Source organism: Periplaneta americana, chromosome 4 (assembly GCF_040183065.1).
Source record: "Periplaneta americana isolate PAMFEO1 chromosome 4, P.americana_PAMFEO1_priV1, whole genome shotgun sequence".
NCBI classification, from domain to species: domain Eukaryota; kingdom Metazoa; phylum Arthropoda; class Insecta; order Blattodea; family Blattidae; genus Periplaneta; species Periplaneta americana.
This window is the reverse complement of record NC_091120.1, coordinates 135,619,232-135,639,921: the sequence shown is the minus strand read 5'-3', so window position 1 is coordinate 135,639,921 and position 20,690 is coordinate 135,619,232. Positions and strand designations below refer to the sequence as shown.

The 20,690-nt window shown below is 35.9% G+C and overlaps 2 protein-coding genes across 4 annotated transcripts in view; one reads left to right on the top strand and one right to left on the bottom strand.

The window, feature by feature from the left end:
- Positions 1 to 6,563, bottom strand: part of gcl (germ cell-less) — a 65,479-nt gene extending 58,916 nt beyond the window's left edge. The window contains exons 1-2 of one of the 2 annotated variants that reach the window (XM_069824001.1): positions 6,434 to 6,563; positions 6,161 to 6,345 (exon numbers count right to left, since the gene is read on the bottom strand). In XM_069824001.1, coding sequence (XP_069680102.1) covers positions 6,161 to 6,324 — 164 coding nt within the window. In that variant the 5' untranslated portion in view covers positions 6,325 to 6,345; positions 6,434 to 6,563. Of the gene's footprint in view, positions 1 to 6,160 lie in introns of both variants that reach the window. The other variant, XM_069824000.1, reaches the window with a different exon arrangement.
- A 270-nt stretch (positions 6,564 to 6,833) lies between these two features.
- LOC138698213 (cytochrome c oxidase assembly protein COX18, mitochondrial) overlaps positions 6,834 to 20,690 on the top strand; it is a 39,131-nt gene continuing 25,274 nt past the window's right edge. For both annotated transcript variants that reach the window (XM_069824003.1, XM_069824002.1), the window contains exon 1: positions 6,834 to 7,349. In XM_069824003.1, coding sequence (XP_069680104.1) covers positions 6,834 to 7,349 — 516 coding nt within the window. The remainder of the gene's footprint in view (positions 7,350 to 20,690) is intronic.

Here is a 20,690-nt window from a genome sequence, read left to right as displayed (position 1 = left end):
CTCAATAAACCACAAATGGTCAAACGGCAGGAATAGATGCCCCACTGTTTTAATGAAATCAGAATTATAACTTTGTGCCAATCCAAAACTGGACTGTCAAGTTTTTTTATAATGTTGTAAAAATGATTTCTCACTGTTAATAGAAGATAGATCTTCAGAGAAATATAAGCAATTAAACCGAGATAAATTTGAAAATATTAGTTTTTTATAAAATTCACCATTAAGTTTCATAAAATGTATTTTTTTTTTTTTTTTTTAGTTAATAGGATATTAATTTTATGAATAACTAACCTTATTCAATTTAATAAACAGCGCGATAAATTTAAAATGTCGGTTTCCCGAATTTTTCTTATTAAAATCTGGAATTTCGCTTATTTTTACAATAACCATCTGGCAATCCTATGCATAAAACATGTTTAATATTAAAAAAAAAAAAAGAGTCATCTTTATCATTTTTAACAGTTAAAAGACTAATCAACTTAAAATATCAACCATTTCCACGACATTTCAAATAATAGAAGATGAGAGAGTCTCAATGTACAAAACAGGCTATCATCCCTGAGTATCCTAGGAAAAATGCAGTTTTCATTACTCAAGGATATGACTATTTGTTAAAATACTTTAACAAAATTGGAATTTTTTCTTCACCACTTTGTTCATTGTGCAGCCTTCAGAAAGAAATGGATCAGAATCATATGTCCAGCCATTTCCTCTAAATCACACTGTGTGTAAGAAATGTAGGAGAACAAGCGAGTTAATGGCTTTATTGCCAAGAACCCAGTATTTGTTAATGACAACACATTTTAAAAATCCCCAGTTAAAAAAAAAACATGTTTTTTATTTTAAAAAAACTGTTTTTTTTTTCAACCCTGGGCCTGATAGGTTTGGAAGTAAATTCCGAAAAGACAACATAGGCTTATATGATTATGTCTCGTGACCAGAACATAGTTCGAAATGGATACATAAAGATTGAAAATTTATCCTTTGAAAAGGTTGAAAAATTTAAATATCTTGGCGAAACAATAACAAATATAAATGACGCTCGGGAGGAAATTAAACACAATAAATAACTTATGGGAAATGCCTGATACTATTCGGTTGAGAAGGTTTTTGTCATCCAGTCTGCTCTCAAAAAAGCTGAAAGTTAGAATTTATAAAACAGTTATATTGCTGGTTGTTCTGTATGGTTGTGAAACTTGAATTCTCACTTTGAGAGAGGAACAGAGGCTAAGGGTGTTTGAGAATAAGGTGCTTAGGAAATATTTGTATTTGGGGCTAAGAGGGATGAAGTTACAGAAGAATGGAAAACGTTACACAATGCAGAACTGCACGCATTGTATCCACTTGATATAATTAGGAATATTAAATCCAGACGTTTGAGATGGGCAGGGCATGTAGCACATATGGGAGAATCCAGAAATGCATATAGAGTGTTTGTTGGGAGACCAGAGGGAAAAGGACCTTTGGGGAAACTGAGACATACATAGGAGGATAATATTAAAATGGATTTGAGGGAGATGGGATATGATGTAGGACTGGATAAATCTTGCTCAGGATAGGGACCGATGCTGGGCTTATGTTAGGGCGGCAATGAACCTCTGGATTCCCTAAAAGCCATTTGTAAAATTACCGAAATTTTTAATCTAGGCTAATTTCTTTTGTTTACGACGTCTGATGTGGGCAATATGGCGACAATACATCCATTCATTATTAAGTACAACAGGTGAATAGTTCGGTCATTCTGTGGAAAGTATTGAGTGTCGCCAAGTAAAACCACGTGCTTAGTACTAGTAGTATTACGCAATAATTAGTAAGCGCCTCCTTTAGGTCTAAACTTAGTTCTATAAAATTGCCAACAAAACTGTATAATTAGTAGAAGGACATATTTTTATTTAGGCCCTACTAGTATAAACGTGGTAAAGGAATACGCGCAGGCCATCAGGCTACATACAGAAGGAAATTTCCATAAACCTACTCACCCCTACTATTGAAACTTCGATCTCACTACACACCATACACGGCACTGACGTATGTTTGTGTTGTGTTATTTCATGATGAAATGAAACTGAAAGATGGCATAAGTTTACAAATTTAATATAGGCCTACATATATCAAGAAAAATAAATATAAGCAAGTTTTCATAGGGTCGAGCATCAGTTTAGTTTTAGTTTCTTCAGGCTTTTAGCACAGTCTAGTATATACAGTCACGAAGTTCAATACGTAGTAAATATGCATCCATAGATAGTTGCTGACCACTAGGATCGCTACTATCGCCTCATTACAGACAATGAGAAATAGTACTGGCACAGTCAATTGTTCCTCGTACCCTCTAAACTCAAGCTTCGTGACTGTATATAAGTAGACTGTGTTTTTAGTATGTCTTGCATAGGCATATAGCCTATTTTTCAGTAAAACCCTGATTATCCGTCACCTTATTAACTGCCGATTGGTGGATTATCCGACTGTCTTTCTCTCTTGCTCTTTTTGTTTTGCAGAAAAAATATGAGTAACTTACTGCACATTATATTAGTACGAAATTCTTTCTTCAAAGTTTTTTTTTACAAACCTTTACCCTTACGCAGTATGATCTACTCTTCGAGTGGTCGTACTGTCTAACTTCTATGCAAAATGTCTTCCACAGGTGTCAAAAGAAAACGTGTTTGCTATGAAAAAAAAATGCAAGTAATTGGATGGTTTGGAAAATGAGAAACTGTCTCATCACAATACGAGATAGGAATTACAACTGTGCACGATTTAATGAAAAACAAAATAAAATGTGCATCAAATTTGTAAATCTACAACATGAGACCTCTACTATTCCTATTTTTCCACAGACAGCTGTCATAAGGAGTTCCTTGGCTGTTGAAAACTAGACTTAAATTAGTGAACTTATGATCCACTACCTAGCGTGTTAAAAGAAAAGACCACGAACCACGAAAGAAATTAAACTGTATTATGCTCTTAGTTTACGGACACCTTTTATAGTACGGATTATCCAATTTCTTTGATTAACTGTTCACTCCACCCCCTTCATTACCACGGATAGTAGGGATTCTACTGTAACTTATACTGTAGAAAGATAAAAGAGAGTTTTCGTAAGGTCCAGCATCAGTGACAGGTTATGCTTGGTTTGTTGTGGCTTTTGGTCAGGGTTAGCAAAAATCATCTGTCCACTGGGGTTTTTCGGTTTTTTTTTTTTTTTCGAGTTTCAGAAAAAATTACCGATATTTACATTTATCCAGGTAAAAATGTTGGTAAAGTTAATTTTAGTTTTTACATAAACATTTTTTAAATGTAATATATAGGCCTACATATATAAATTTTAACACTTAAATTTTGTAAGCCTACCTATACCCAAAGTAGGTTTAACTTTAACAAAACATATTTCACAGTAAGGGGAGTCCACTGAGAACTGAATCTGGGACTTCCTTCAAGGGGATTCCCTCATTTAATTTACTCCAGGGGATTTACATGATTACCTCTGCTACAGTGCAGGTGCAGAGTCCTGGGTTCCCCTCCCCTGCTTTGCTGGAGTCAAAGTGGGGGTCCACTTATGAGAGGGAAAAGTTTGACTGTCCTGAGTTCCTGGCTGGAGTTTTGCTATTTAGCATCAAGGATACTGCTGTATCTACCTTCTTTCATGAAAATGCAGTCTCAAGAATTTTACTAAGTAAATGGTGGAAAACTGTGGGCCAAAAAATTGAAAAGATGGAGGTGACAAAGGCAAACAAACTGCCCAATGGATTTTGGTCGTTTACATGTCCGGCCAGTTCTGCCTCAATTGGAATCGTCTGGACAAAATTGCGGAACAGACGGGATGTGGAAAAAGCCCAGAAACTTGTCAGCATACACCGGTATCACTGTGTCAAGAACCCGTGCGAGTGGGATTGGTGACTTGTAATTTGGTTAGTGACAGTTTCGATATTCAAATTAAGTATGGTTCTTGCCTATGTAGATATGTCAAATAAAAATCTATTACAGTTTGTTTTTTTTTTTTGCAAATTTGTTTGAAATATCTGTTATTTCATTAATATGATTTAATTCTTACATTGGCTACTACTTTGTAAATTCTAAGAATTTTTGGTGGATTGTTCAACTAAATATTAAACAAATAATAATTACTTTAGTCATTTTAATAAATGTTTACAATAATTTGGTACCAGTATACTACAATGAGGTTAGTTGGGGATGCTCGGGTTTTGCAGGAGCCACTCCCCGCCAAGAGATGGCATGATCACTGGGAATAGTGCAACCGCATTCTCGGCGTGCAAGCAATGAGTGTTACTGCAGTTTCGCTTTATTTGTGTTGTGAGAAGTAAGTCGGCGGTGAAAGTTGTAATCTTAAAAGTTTAAGTTGAATTTAAGGTGCACCGTATAGGCTACTGTTGTAATGACTTATTCATTACGTGAACGGACTTATCTATAATATCTTGTGGTGCGACAAGATGCAAATTTAGGGAAAAGTTTCCATAGAGACCTGTTTCAGCTGCCAGTACAATAAAAAGACTTTATAAGAATTCATGCGGACAGCTTCGGTAAACGATAAAAAATCGATAAGAGAATGCCGTGTTCTGTCGCAAGAAAAATTAGACAAGATTGGTGAAAAATTGGAACACACCCCTCAGACCTTTAGCCCAGGAAACTGGAATAAATAAAAGTTCTGCTCGTGTAGCGACAAAATTACTTAAATTAAAGTCCTACAAAATGCAAGAAACCCACACTCCATACACGCACTTAAACAGAATATAGGCCTAAGAGATGCAATAGTCCACACCTGTGGAGTAACGGTCAGCGCGTCTAGCCGCGAAACCAGGTGGCCCGGGTTCGAATCCCGGTCCGGGGTTTTCCCCTCAACCCAATACGAGCAAATGCTGGGCAACTTTCGGTGCTGGACCCCGGACTCATTTCACCGGCATTATCACCTTCATTTCATTCAGACGCTAAATAACCTAGATGTTGATACAGCGTCGTAAAATAACCCAATAAAAAAGAGATGCAATAAATTGTATCAGTGCTGAAGAACTTGTGAGAGTGATTGCAAATTTCATAAAAAGATGTCAAATGTGTGTTGCAGTAAATGGAGAACATTTTGAGGAACGAATGTGAGCTTAGTAAATACTGTAACTTTTAAGCATTATAACAATAGGGTTGTAGACCTAAAAGTGCCGGAGACGTGAGCGTGTTCATCGCCATAACCAACACATTGATAGCCGGGCTGGCTCTGGACGAAAACCCGAGCGTCCCCAACTACCTCGCTGTATTAGAGGATAGTTACCTTACTTAATAATGATTTGCATAGTATAAAATAATAAAAGTGATTGGAATTGTTAATAAAGGATTATTTTATATCACTTGCAGTTTTATTGGAACACCTTTTATGTAGATTTTTTGAAAAAAAAAAACAGTCAAAAACCTACGGGTTTTTTCGGGTGGATTTTACCCGAAAAAAAAACACTAATGGGTCGGGGAAATTCATGCCAATCCTGCTTTTAGTAGCCTATGCCTTGCATAGACGCATTTGATAGTCTACGACTTGCATAGGCGCTTTTTGGTAGACAGGTAGTTACATAGGGCCTAAATAGATTGATTTACTCTGCATCGAAGAAAGGAGGGGCGCGCTTCCATACAGGGGCAGTGCCATTTCCTCTAAGGTTAGAGCCCAGTTTAGGTGTAGGTGTGTGTGTTAATAAAAATTAGGGGCTAGAAAATATTGAGAATAGGCCGTATGTTTATATGACATTTTTTTTCGATTAACACACACACACACACACCTAAACTGGGCTCTAACCTTAGAGGAAATGCCACTGCCCCTTTATGGAAGCGCGCCCACTTATAGGCCTAAATACAGGCCTATGTGTGAAAAAATAAAGTAGGCATAAGTTAACTCTGTAACCTGTATATTGTCACTTGTTGATGGGCATACTGGGCTCAGTAATTTAGATACTGTTAGGAATAGTTTGTTATGCTAATTAAAATATATGTGAAGTTTTTTTTTATTAAAGTATTAGGTATTTTCATTACACTATATAATATTTAGCTCCACACGATACCAAACACGCCAGCTCCTAAGCCATACACAGCCAATCTAGCTATATTACTTCACTCCTCTCTATAGCTTAATTAACTTACATACGGAATGATGAATAATTTAAAAACTTACTTTTTCGGTGTATGTAACGTCTTTTCCAATAGATGATCAGAATCGGAATCTTGATCATCACTTTCATCGCGCCGTCTTTTCCTGCCTACCAAAGCCCTGACGTTTGTAGCAACAGTATGTGGGTCACAATAGTCTGTCACAAATTTGCTAATACTCTCACCCATATCAAAAACAGCTTGTTTGTACTGGAACACAATATAATATTTCCACATACACACACAGCTATAAAAAATCACTTCAATAACTTCGTTAATGAACACATAGCGGATTTACATAGTTATAGTTGCAATTGCATCACAATGCAGCCGCCTTTTTGTCAAATAGGAACGAACACGAACAGCTGGTGTTAATAAACAAAGTTTAAAGCACATCACTCCTATACGCACAGAGGCATCTGCTGGAGAAAGTTAAACGTTACAGGAAGGAAGTTTATTATGGTCGCTTATGTAACACAGTAGAAAGTGAAAGCTGTGGGAGTGAGAATGACTTTATTCTGACCAATTTAAGAAGTAGGTGTGGTTCACACGGATCGCATTTGGCGAAGACGATCCCACCGGCGGATGACGTGTGTGAATTACGTGACCTTGGTGTGGTAACACGTGTATTTGCAAGCAAATGACATTCTAACCTAAACATACTTATTTAAAACAAATATATTGTGACGACTTACGCGATGAATTTGTTAGTTCAAGTGCAGAAAAACCTCTCCCGGTGTCCGAATTCTGTAATATCACTAAAAACCTACAAGCAATATCCCTATTGTCTCACAAAATGGGAACTCTGTTACCGATACCAACATTCAATATCATATTCATTTCACAGAACTTATTTTTCTTCATTTAATAACAAAAGGAGATGTCGTTATTCAGCAGATGAAAATATTGCATCGCTTCCTAAAACATGTTTAAACATAAATTACAGAACAGTAAATTCACTTCGTAAAAATATTATGCCTTTGTCACTTGCTTGTTCGTATACGCAAGTAAGACATGTTTCTGGAGAATCATATGAGTATCTAAATCCGTGGACTCGCGTGTTTTTGTGGATGTCAGAGAGTATACCGGTCAGCTACGCTCAAGATTTCTTGTTGTTTATGCATAATTCAACTGGTCTTCCATGGTGGACAACCATTGTTCTGACAACAGTTCTTTTACGAAGCGTCATGACTCTTCCTTTAGCAGTTTATCAGGTTTGTTGGTTGAAAACGGATCTCTTATTTCACATGTAGTCTTTCTTAGGTAGGTATATCAGTAATTCACAAGGAAAGGTTACTCACCATTTTTCATCTAAACTGATTAATTTTTCTTAACTGCAAGGAACGAGCTAAGATAGACCAGTATTTTACAGGAAGCCTTACCTGAAAGACTAGATTTGCATAATATATACGTCAGTGTGTACGTTAACAGAAAACCACAATTCCAAGTCACACAGAGTTTGTGTGCACTCGATGTGGGTCTCTGGCGCTTCATCAGCCCACGCGAGTTGTGTGGATATAAAGAGAAAAGTTGAGACGGTGTCAGGTCAAGTTCCCGGGTAGCTCAGTTGGCAGAGCGCTGGTACGTTCAACCAGAGGTCTCGGGATCGATACCCGGCCCCGGAACAATTTTTCCCTTGAAATTATTCAAATTTGCTTTACAGGAAGCCTTACCTGAAAGACTAGATTTGCAATTATCTATAGTGTTTGTCCTATCTTTGTAAAAAAAGAAAGCACAGACTACAGAATGTAGTTTATTGTCATTTAAATTGTATAATTCCTGAAAAGAGAATTGTTATCATCTTTAATACAAATTCTGCAGCCTACTAACAGAATAACTGAGCTTTATTGGTGTTTGGTATTCTCCTTCAAGACAGTCTGAAATGATCTAAAACATGTGTTGACCAGTAGCGAAGCCAAGATGTAAATACTGGGTAGGCTGAAAAAATCTACTTATCTTGTAACTTTTTATAGAGCAGATGTTTATCGGCTTGTCTATCAACATTTTTTTGTGACACAGACCCCACAAGAAGATGATCATTCATTTTCACCCCCAAACAGAATACAGATAAAACAATATAACTTATTTGTCTCAGAGCACCCTGTTAGCCAAAGATATTTCTTATACTATGAAAATTGAAAATTTCTATTTTGTCTTCATCTGCTATTTTAATATGTAAATGTGTTGTCGATCTCCTTCTTTGTAAGCACATTTTATTTCATATGTTCAACTTAAAAAAGTATTTTTTTTAATTCTACATTTAATGACCTCAATGTTCTCTCAGTATGAGCCATTTTACACAAAATTAATATGTAACACATATTCATGAACCTTTGATTAAACTAAACTAAACAACACAATGCTTTCCACAATATTATTTAATATTGTGTTGGCAAGAGTAACTAAAAAAATTGACATCAATCCTGGGAGCACGATACATAACAGAATGGTTCAAATTTTAGCATATGCTGATGATTCAATTTAAATCCTGTCCAAATTCAACGTCGCAAATTTATAGCATAATAATTAATAATAGATCCCTATTAGAAACAACAACAACCAAATTTCTTGGCTTAAAAATCGATAATGTGTTAAATTGAAAAAATCATATTAAAGAAATTACCCCCAAACTAAATTCAGCTTGTTTTGCTATTAGATCTATGCAAAAGATAGTAAATATCAGTACCTTAAAAACAATATACTTCGCATACTTCCACTCGGTAATGAGTTGTGGAATAATATTCTGGGGAAATTCCACAGATAGTAACAGTATATTTCTATTACAAAAAAAGAGTAATTAGAATAATAGTAGGTGCCAAATCTAGGGAATTGTGTAGGACTATTTTCAAAAAACTACAAATAATGCCCATGGCTTGTCAGTATATCTTTTCATTAATAATCTTCCTCGTATGTAATCGTGGAAACTTTGTAACTAATTCAACAGTTCATAGCATAAATACATGTCAAAAAAATGACTTTCATACTCCATCGGCAAGTCTATCGTGCTATCAAAAAGGAGTGCGTTATATGGCAGTAAAAATTTTTAATAGCCTCCCTATCGATATAAAAAATGAAACTCAAAACATAAAATTATTTAGGGCCAAATTGAAGAAGTACCTAATTTCTCACGCCCTTCTATTCTGTAGGTGAATTCATGACATTCAATAACACTTCATGAAATTGATACTAAAACTTTGTGTTGTACTAGTAGACTATATTGTAAATCTCGTCTGTATATATTTCATCTAGACTGTGACTATAAATTAAGATTTTATAATAGTATTAAGTTTTTTGACTTGTTCCATATTCTAGCTGTAAGCATGTATGAATACCATGGAATGTTAATAAATACAATACAATACAATACAATACCCAACTAGAACAAGAAAGTATTAAAATGGATTTGAGAGTGAACACTAGTAAAACTGAATATATGATTGCTACAAGAGAGGAAGGTAGATTGATACACTGTAATAACATAACAATTGGAAGGAACAATTTTGAAAGAGTACAGAACTTTAAATATCTCGGGAGTGTAATTACTGATAATAATATGGTTTTGACAGAGGTTAAAGAAAGATTACAGGCGGGAAACAGATGCTATTGGGCCTTACTTCCTTTGTTACGATCTAGGGATCTCTCAAGAAATGGAAAAAAGAAAATATATAGAACAATAATCAGGCCCGTGATTATGTACACCTCCGAAACTTGGGTCTTTACTAATAAATGAGGAAAGGAAAATATGGTGAACCACATATAATGGGAGTAATTAGAAGTGCAAGGTTGAGATGGGCCGGCCATGTTGAAAGAAGTGAAGAGGGATCATTACTGAAAAAGATTTATAGAGGGAAGCCGGATGGTAGGAGATGTGTTGGGAGACCTAAGAAGAAATGGATTGAAGGCGTTGAAGAAGATATAAAGCAGATGGGTATAAGGGCATGGAGGAGAAGAACTCAGGACAGAAGAGAATGGGCTTCTATTGCTAAGCAGGCTCTGTTCCTTCAAGGAACGTAATCGCTGTGGAGTAAGTAAGTAAGTAAACAACACAATGCATTCAGAGAACACCAATATAGCTCAATATATTATTGTGATGGAAGGCTAGTCTCATTTCATATGGAGATGTAGCAAATTGATGCCCCTTCTCTGGTCTCACCTCAAACTTTCGAGTCAAGGTCGTAGCAATGCCTTTAGAGACTTTTGCCACAAGGCTCGCACTGATTTCTACATACTGGAATGACTGCCAACAGTGAACTTTATATGGAAGGATTGGAGTGCAACCAAGTGTTACAATACATTGTTATTACGAATTTATAGACCTAATGTTACTAGAATGACTCAAATTTTTTGGGTAGGCTAAGCCTCAAAAACCTGTTAATAGCTTCGCCACTGGTGTTGACCCATTGTGCTCACCATCCACTGGGGTTAGACAGACAACCTAAAAGAGTAAATTTGTGCAAGTTGGCAGATTTATTCTCCTTTATATCTTTAGCATGTCCCACGCAGTGGTGTCGTGGTCTAAGGCATCCCGCCTAAGACTCATGTTATGGAATGTGCACTGATTCGAGTCTTCATGGGGAAAGAAATTTTCTCATGAAATTTCAGCCAGTGTATGGGACCGGTGCCCACCCAGTATCGTGATGCACCTGGGGAGCTATGATAAGTAGCAAAAATCCGGTTTCGCAAACCATTATAACGGCTGGGGGGGTTCATTGTGCTAACCACACGATACCTCCATTCTGGTTGAATGATCGTCCACATGATGTGGATGTGAGGCCAGCAGCCGGTTGGTTGGTCTTGGCCCTGCAAAGGGCTGTAGAGCTATGGATTTTTATATCTTTAGCAACCAATAGATTTATAACTGTCATCAGGACTTTGGAACAACAGATGCAAGGGAAGTTAGCTTTAGAGCTCCTATGCAAATAACACAGTTAGTTGTGATAACTTAATGAACTTTGACTTTGGATAATAATATTTACAAATTTTGAATCCTGCTTCTGTATTTATTTGGAAAGAAATGACATGAATAAACGTAATTTTGTTGAAACAGCCTAGATAGTGACAGTAGAGAATATCCAGAGTTACACTTAATGCACTCAATATTGTATCCCTTCAGAACAGCTGCATGTGATGATGACTACCTGCCTCTTCTGTCATAAACTAATACTATTGACCAACTAGTGCTATAGAATGAAACGAATAATGATAATATCAGCATTCAAAAATATAATCATGTTAATATTTTAAAGAAACTTCGTTTAATTAAAATGTCTCAGTGAAATGTACAGCAGAGTCCGTATAAGCCAGTTTCTGTCAGATGCTTTTTCAATTCACTGCGAGCTAAAGCAAGGAGATGCACTATTGCTTTTACTTTTTAACTTTGCTCTATAATATGTCATTAGGAAAGTTCAGGATAACAGACACGGTTTGGAATTGAATGGGTTACATCTATGTGGATGACGTGAATATATTAGAAGAAAATCCACAAACTAATAGAGAAAACACGGTACCGGTAATTTTACTTGAAGCATTAAAGAGATAGATTTCGAAGTAAATCCCGAAAAGACAAAGTAAGATGATTATGTCTCGTGGGGTAGTACGAAATGGAAATATAAAAATTGAAAATTTATCCTTTGAAGATGTGGAGAAATTCAAATATCTTGGAGCAATAGTAACAAATATAAATGACACTCGGGAGGAAATTAAATGCAGAATAAATATGGGAAATGCCTGTTATTATTCTGTTAATAAGTATTTGTCATCCAGTCTGCTCTCAAAAAAGCTGAAAGTTAGAATTTATAAAACTGTTATATTACCGGTTGTTCTATATGGTGTGAAACTTGGACTCTCACTTTGAGAGAGGAACAGAGGTTAAGGGTGTTTGAGAATAAGGTGCTTAGGAATATATTTGGGGCTAAGAGGATGAAGTTACAGGAGAATGGAGAAAGTTACACAATGCAGAACTGCATGCATTGTATTCTTCATCAGGCATAATTAGGAACATCAAATCCAGATGTTGAGATGAGTAGGACATGTAGCACATATGGGCGAAACCAGAAATGCATATAGGATGTTTGTTGGGAGACTGGAGAGAAAAAGATCTTTGTTGGGGCCGAGACGTAGATGGGAAGATGAAATGGATTTGAGGGAGGTGGAATGTGATGGTGGGACTAGATTAACCTTGCTCAGAATAGGGACTGATGTTGGGCTTATGTGAGGGTGACGAATGAACCTCCGGGTTCTCTAAAAGCCATAAGCAAGTAAGTAACATTTTAAACCAGATCTATTACTGAGAAACCACAAAAAACAATAAAAACTCTTAACCTGAGCTAATTTATCCTTACTGAGTGAGTGTGATACTATTGGAGAGACCCAGCACTGCTGTCATGTAGATTTTTTCTATTAACCCTCCATCTATGCGCATTTCGAACCTGTACCAGCTGATTATGCTAAGGTTCGCTGAGTATCTAGATTTTGAAGCAGGCAACCCTGCTTGTCCCTAGTCCAGCCCCTGTTGTCAGCCAGAGATTGGAGAATGCTATAGAATGATAATGGAATGAAGCTCATGGAATGTTGATACCTAACATAGGAAAGTGGGAGAATCCCGAGAAAATCCCCAGCTGCGACCTTATCTGCCACAAGTGTCACGAATTTTTCGTCAGGCCTGATTGGGACTTCAATGTAGAACACCTGCGTGACAGGTTGATGGTGTAGACCACGCAGCCACTGCAGAGACTAACTAATCCTATGCGACCTAACTAGGCAAATTATGGAAGCATCTCAGTAGGACTACGAAATCGCAAAATAACAGCAAATACATCATTCTTCGAAATAAACATATTTTTATGACAGTCTGTAGCTGAAGCTAATGAAACCAATTTCTTTAACTTGGAGATAAAAAACGTGTAAAACTGTGTGAACCCTACGATGAAAGAGTAATGGAACGGAGAAAAATTCTCTCCGGCGCCGGGATTTGAACCCGGGTTTTCAGCTCTACGTGCTGATGCTTTATCCACTAAGCCACACCGGATTCCACCCCAGCGTCGGAAGAATCGTCTCACTTTTAAGTTCCAACTCTTGGGTTCCCTCTAGTGGCCGCCCTCTGCACTACGTCATAGATATCTATGAACCTAGGACCGAAGTCCACACATGTGCTGAGGTGCACTCGTAATGAGTGACTAGTTGGCCGGGATCCGACGGAATAAGCGCCGTCTTAAATCACGAAGTGATTTACGCATTACGCATTACGCATATCATATATATTATTTTAATGTACCGAAGTACATATGATATTTCCATGCAGATATTCTGCGTCATCATATGATGAAAGAGTAATGGAACGGAGAAAAATTCTCTCCGGCACCGGGATTTGAACCCGGGTTTTCAGCTCTACATGCTGACGCTTTATCCACTAAGCCACACCGGATTCCACCCCGGCGTCGGAAGAATCGTCTCACTTTTAAGTTCCAACTCTTGCGTTCCCTCTAGTGAGACGATTCTTCCGACGCCGGGGTGGAATCCGGTGTGGCTTAGTGGATAAAGCGTCAGCACGTAGAGCTGAAAACCCGGGTTCAAATCCCGGCGCCAGAGAGAATTTTTCTCCGTTCCATTACTCTTTCATCGTATGATGACGCAGAATATTTGCATGGAAATATCATATGTACTTCGGTACATTAAAATAATATATATGATATGCGTAATGCGTAAATCACTTCGTGATTTAAGATGGCGCTTATTCCGTCGGATCCCGGCCAACTAGTCACTCATTACGAGTGCACCTCAGCACATGTGTGGACTTCGGTCCTAGGTTCATAGATATCTATGACGTAGTGCAGAGGGCGGCCACTAGAGGGAACCCAAGAGTTGGAACTTAAAAGTGAGACGATTCTTCCGGTGTGGCTTAGTGGATAAAGCGTCAGCACGTAGAGCTGAAAACCCGGGTTCAAATCCCGGTGCCGGAGAGAATTTTTCTCCGTTCGATTACTCTTTCATCGTATGATGACGCAGAATATCTGCATGGAAATATCATATGTACTTCGGTACATTAAAATAATATATGTGTGAACCCTACCAAATTACTGAAGAGCTGTCCACGCAGAAATGTTATGGTTTATTTAACGACGCTCGCAACTGCAGAGGTTATATCAGCGTCGCCGGATGTGCCGGAATTTTGTCCCGCAGGAGTTCTTTTACATGCCAGTAAATCTACTGACATGAGCCTGTCGCATTTCCACGCAGAAAATGAACCATTAATCAGAATAATCCATAATTAGAAAGTGCAAAGCCATAACTCATCTTCCAAATATGACTTAAAAGTATGCTAATCTGAACTAAATGACATTTAAACGTCTTTTTTTTTTTTTGACATATATACGTCTTTAAGTTCTGTCCAGTACTGCTGCCATTCTGCGAAACTGGGAAATTCTAGAGTATCCTCCATATTCTCCGGATATGAGTACCCGCACCTACGACCTTTTTCATAACATGAAAGAACCACTGACAACGAGAGAGTACTTATTTACTTTTAAGGAACCCTGAGGTTCATTGCCGCCCTCACATAAGCCCGCCATTGGTTCCTATCCTGAGCAAGATTAATCCTTTCTCTATCATCATATCACACCTCCCTCAAATCCATTTTATGAGAGAGTAGACTTCAAAAATAGACAGGCCATAATAACGACTGTAGAGAAATCAATTGGAATGTTAGAGAAAAGTGATGTATGGATGGCATCTATCACCTTCCAGAGGTGTGGCGATGGATAAGTGATGCTGGAAGAGTTTTAAGAACTGTAATTATGTCAATAATTATGAATAAATAAGTTTCGGTAGTTTAAAATGGACATTTCATGAAAAATTACGATTATCATACTTTATTCACTTTTGTTTTATTCATATGCACATTACATTGCGATTATTGTAACTTTTTTTTTTAGATTTAGGTAGGCCTAGTGTTTTTGTATCGAAGTCACTACATCTGTTTCCGCCTGTAGAGTTCGTACATACATCAGCCATAGTTTAAATAGGTCAAGGAGTGATATGAGAAAGCTTGTACTTGCAAAACAAATTTACTGTGTGAGTCACTGATGTCACAATATTGTTGTATGTGAGGATGCATATAGATATTGAAGTTACTGTCAGTGTGAATGCAGGAAAATAAATGGTAAATGACTGGAGGCAGACAAGGGAAAGTTGAGCCTGAAACTCTGTGATTTAATGTTATGAGTATGCGTGAGGTTCTAGGTTCGAATCTTTATGTTTAGTTCTGTTTTTTTATTTCTTTTCATTTCATCTTTTACTGTAACATTCTTTTTATTATTATTATTATTATTATTATTATTATTATTATTATTATTATTATTATTATTATTATTATTATTATTATTATAGGCGTATCAATACTCATTTGTTTATTTCACTGTGTTTAAATAGACATAAGTAGGTATTCTCGAGAAATGTATTTAAACACTTGCCAAATTCAATAAACTAATACAAATAGGTACAAATTGTATTATAAAATTATTCATCATTAAAACTAACACACTGAAGAAAAGAAAACAAAAAGAAAGGTAAAACTTCTAATATTTTCTGTAATAGTACCGGTATTATTATTTTCGTAGATAGCAGGGTTCAGATATTTTAGTTCCTAAGAATAATAATGACTATCTATTGCGATATTGCAGCCATATCTTGTTTATCTAGTAGAAAAACTTACTTAGAAGATCACAACTTTTTTTGTGTTTGTTAATTTTTAAGTAGGCCTATGCCTGTTTCTTTAAGCTTTAATTTTATTTTCCTATCCTTTTGTTGACGTAATATATATATATATATATATATATATATATATATATATATATATATAAATTTTATTGAGCGTTCAGTGCTGTAGCTCTATAAAATCTATAAGAAAATGAATAATATAACAAGAAGGAAGTCAGCCAAAATGTTTTAACAGTTATTGCACTATAATTGAATTTCATTTTCTATTACAAAATAACCTCGCTAATCCAAACTAACTGAAGTCCGAATCTGTTTGAGTTGTCTGAAATTGTGTTTCTCAATATATTACTTATATTACTGTATGTTTTTGTTTCTTCACTATATCTGATAATATTTTTTTGTAATTTAACATCCTATGTAGATTGCTTATTAAACAGTGTTATGGCACATTATTTATTCTTTCAAATCATTTGTAGAAAGAATTCGAACCGAATCTCATGGGAAGTTCAAACTTATGTACGTATTTTTTAAATTGTTTTAGCATTTTGAAAAATGATCGCAATCTGTTGAAGTTAACTGAAATTTCCATTTAGTTTCAACTTCTCCCTTCCCCGTTCAGATTACTGGAATCCCAGTTTGATGAGGTTGCAGTGCAGTTAGATTGCACTTACAGCGAAATGTGATTCCATAAAAAGTGTATGAGAAAAGCCAGTAGGACTATGCTATTACTACTACTACTAAGTAGATCATGCATTATTCATATTGTCTAGTGACTGTTCTAAAGTGAAGTTCAAATTTACTCTGCTTCCACACTAAGAAATAATTTCTTTTCCTCTTCACACGGCATTATGAGTCATAATCTATATTTATTTTTGTTATAGTTTGTAGCTGTTTGTTTTGACAGTTTTTTTACCGCATTATTTATATCTTGTCTCATAGAGTTTTAAATTGTATATGTAATGCTTGTGACTGGATGGTAGGTCAGTAGAGGGGGTTATACACAGCAGGAGGTTGCAGTTAAAACTGTAAGCTAGCAAAAAAAAGTTCATATTTGAAGGAAGAGGTATCAGCACTTGAGCACATACTATGTAACTTAATTTTAATCCACCACTTTATCTTTTCTGCATTTAAATGGTGCAAAACAACTTGGCTTCATAACCAATCTATTATTTAGTCTAAATACTGCAATATTTCACAGTTCTTCATTGTATTTCCTTATTTTCTGAAATAATATGCTTTTATGGAATGAAGATAAATGCAAACAAGATGAAGACCATGGTCATAGGAAGAAAAGTAAAGAAAGTAAACTTGCGAATTCTAAATGAGACAGTAGAGGAAGTGGACAGCTTCAAATACTCGTGGTGTATTATAAGCAGTAACATGAACTGCTGCCAAAAAGTCGAAACGAGAATAGCAATGGCAAAGGAAGCTTTTAATAGAAAAAGGAGCATCATCTGCGAACCTCTGGAGAAGGAACTAAGGAAGAGACTAGTGAAGTGCTTTGTGTGGAGTGTAGCATTGTATGGGGAAGAAACATGGCCAATACGACGAAGCGAATAGAAGCATTTGAAATGTGGATATGGAGAAGGATGGAGCATGTGAAATGGACAGACAGAATAAGAAATAAAGCTGTGTTGGAAAGAGTGGGTGAAGAAAGAATGATGCTGAAACTGATCAGAAAGAGAAAAAGGAATTGGCTGGGTCACTTGGTTGAGAAGAAACTGCCTATTGAAGGATGCACTGGAAGGAATGGTGAATGGGAAAAGAGTTTGGGCCAGAAGAAGGTATCAGGTGATAGACAACATTAAGATACATGGATCATATGAGGAGACAAAGAGGAAGACAGAAAATAGGAAAGACTGAAGAATGCTGGGTTTGCAGTGAAAGACCTGCCCTTGGCCAGAACACTATGAATGAATGAATGAATTATATACTATACAGAATGGATGGTAAACTCTGCACCAAAATGAAATTGGTACTAGATCATGAGGAGAGATTTGAAAAATCTAAATAAGTTTTTTCCTCTAACATTCACTGTTTTAGAGGAAATTTATGTTTCTATGAAGCATTTGGCAACATTACGGCTACTGCAAGCAAAGTGGTCTGCACTCCTTACCTTCCCCTCCCCCTCTGCTTACTCAGTAACACGCTACGTGCACTGCGTTGCAAGATTTATTATAACAATTTTCGCTATTATTCAATTTAAATTCATGGTAAACGGTTTAATTTGTAAAAAAAGATTCAAGATGTTAACTGTTAAGATATTTTTTACCTTTCTGCTTATATAATAATCAACCATTTCTCTCGGGCTATTATCACAATAGAGTGCTGCAAACATTAGGCAAAGACAATTTTTTTCCTGCTTAATGGTGTTTCATCGAAGGAAAGGTGTAATAAAAGTTTTGTTATATTTAACATGTAGAATTGCCTTTTGAATTTTGGTGCAGACGTTACCATCCAAACTGTATAATACTACTACTTACTATTTCTTGTACTACTATAATTTATTATTGTTACTGGTGCTGCTGTTACTTTGTACTCTTACTACTAATGCAATTACTGCTACGATCTAGTTTTACTACTACTGTTAAATACTGCCACTACTACTACTAATACTAATACTAAAATACTGTACTGCTTTCTAATCTTACTCCTATCCTACTGCTTCTGATTTCTACTATTGCTATCATTAACTAATGCTGCTAACTGCTGCTGCTGCTGTTTAATCAACTGTCCGAGAACAGTTCCGAACCTCATAAGTGACGCCATAACGCATCACTCGAGGCAACCAAGCCAGAAGATAATGAGGTATAGTGGCCAGTTCCTTTCTCCCTCAATTGCATACATTGCCGACTAGCTACATATTACACTAATCAGACTTCAGAAGTATATAAACAATTGTTCCTCTTGTGTCATGTATTGTCATAGTTGCAGTATTTGTATTGAAGCCAATACTTTGTAGAAATTTGATATCATTCTCCTAATTTTTACCATATCTTATTTCGGATCTGCGTTAAGGTCATTTTCCTCTTTGAATTAGAAATTGTTGTTTAATTTTTCTTCTTTGGAGCTCTGTTAGCATGACCCATTCATTTGAGTCACCTTGTTTTCTTTTTTAGGAAAATATAATGATGTTCCTGTGGTTGGATTCTGAAGTTCTCCAAGCATTTTTCTCAAAATATTACCTTTGAAAAATGTTTTATTTTCATTCAGCTTTGTGAGTGTATAATATGATTCCCACACATGTAGATGTACAATTTTGATTAATTTATTCATAAGTGTGTACTTTAGATATGAATAATCTTAATTTTTTAGAACACTATAACATCTGTAAGCAATCTGTATTTGGATATTTGAGAAAAGAAATAACATAACAATAATTAAATAACAGGAAGGAGGTTAGCCAAGTTAGTCATTTATGATGAGGTTACAATTATATCACTTGTTAATCAACTAACAGAACTATGAAAGAGAATCATTCAAGAATAAAAACATAGGCCTATGGACAACCTTACTCGAATGCAAAAGTGGTCTTAGTTAACCGACTGTGAACAGTAGGTAATTCTTTATTATGAAGAGTGATCTGGAATGATCATGCGCTATTTTACATGGCTTTTAATATACTTATGATGAGGAAGAAATTCTGGTTGTAGCCTTTGCGACTTATACTGAAAGTATCAATTTATTTGGATATCTAGCTATCAGGTAAAGCTCCCTGTCAAACAGACTTGAATAAATTCAAGGGAAAAATTGTTTTGGGGCCAGGTATCGATCCCGGGACCTTTGGCTTAGCGCACCAACACACTACTGACAGAGCTACCCAGAAACTTCACCCGACACTGTCTCAATTTTTCCCTTCTTATCCACATAACTCGAGTGGGCTGACAAGACCTCCAGAAACCCACATCGAGTACACACAAACTTTGTGTGACTTGAATTGTGGTTTTCTGTTAATGTACCTACAGTAACATATATATTATGCAAATCTAGCTTTCAGGTAAAGCTCCCTGTGAAGCAGACTTGAATAAATTGTTCCAGGGCTGGGTGTTGATCCTGTTTCTACAAGTAACCATAACATTGTATGTATGTATGTATTTATTCACACTGCAATGGGTATATACCCGGTGGCAGTGGTAACTAATTACACTCAATAATGACAATAATAAACTTGTTAATTAAAAATGCACTTAATAATAATACCAATAATTAATACAAATAATTAATACTAACAATAATTTATAATAATAAGAATGATGATGATGATGATAATAATAATAATAATAACAATAATAATAATAATAATAATAATAATAATAATAATAATAATAATAATAATAGGGAATATCCTAAATTAAATGAAGCACGTTCGCTTAAAATAACATTTAAAATAAATCTAATTTGTATCTTAAATCTAAATTCGAACTAAAACCCACGAGTATGATATGTTCATATCTGCACAAGTACCTTTCCACATTACACTCATTTCGCTGTCAACTCACTCACTGCACTGGAACTACGACACATTTCACTGATTCTATCCTGATTTCACTAACACTTCAAAAGCATTTCACTGTTCAAATACTTTGCACTGCCACTATAAATTATAAAGCTTCCCTGACAGGAACACGTTTCACTGACACAACACACTTCACTAACACAACACACTTCACTGACACAACACACTTCACTGACACAACATAATTCTTCACTGATACAGCACTTCAATAACAAAATATCCTTTACATACTGTGTATAATTATCGTCTATTAGTAAAGTCCTTAAGCCTATTTTTAAATACGTTTTTGGTTGTTGGTAAAGCCTTTAGTAAGTCTGCAGGTAAA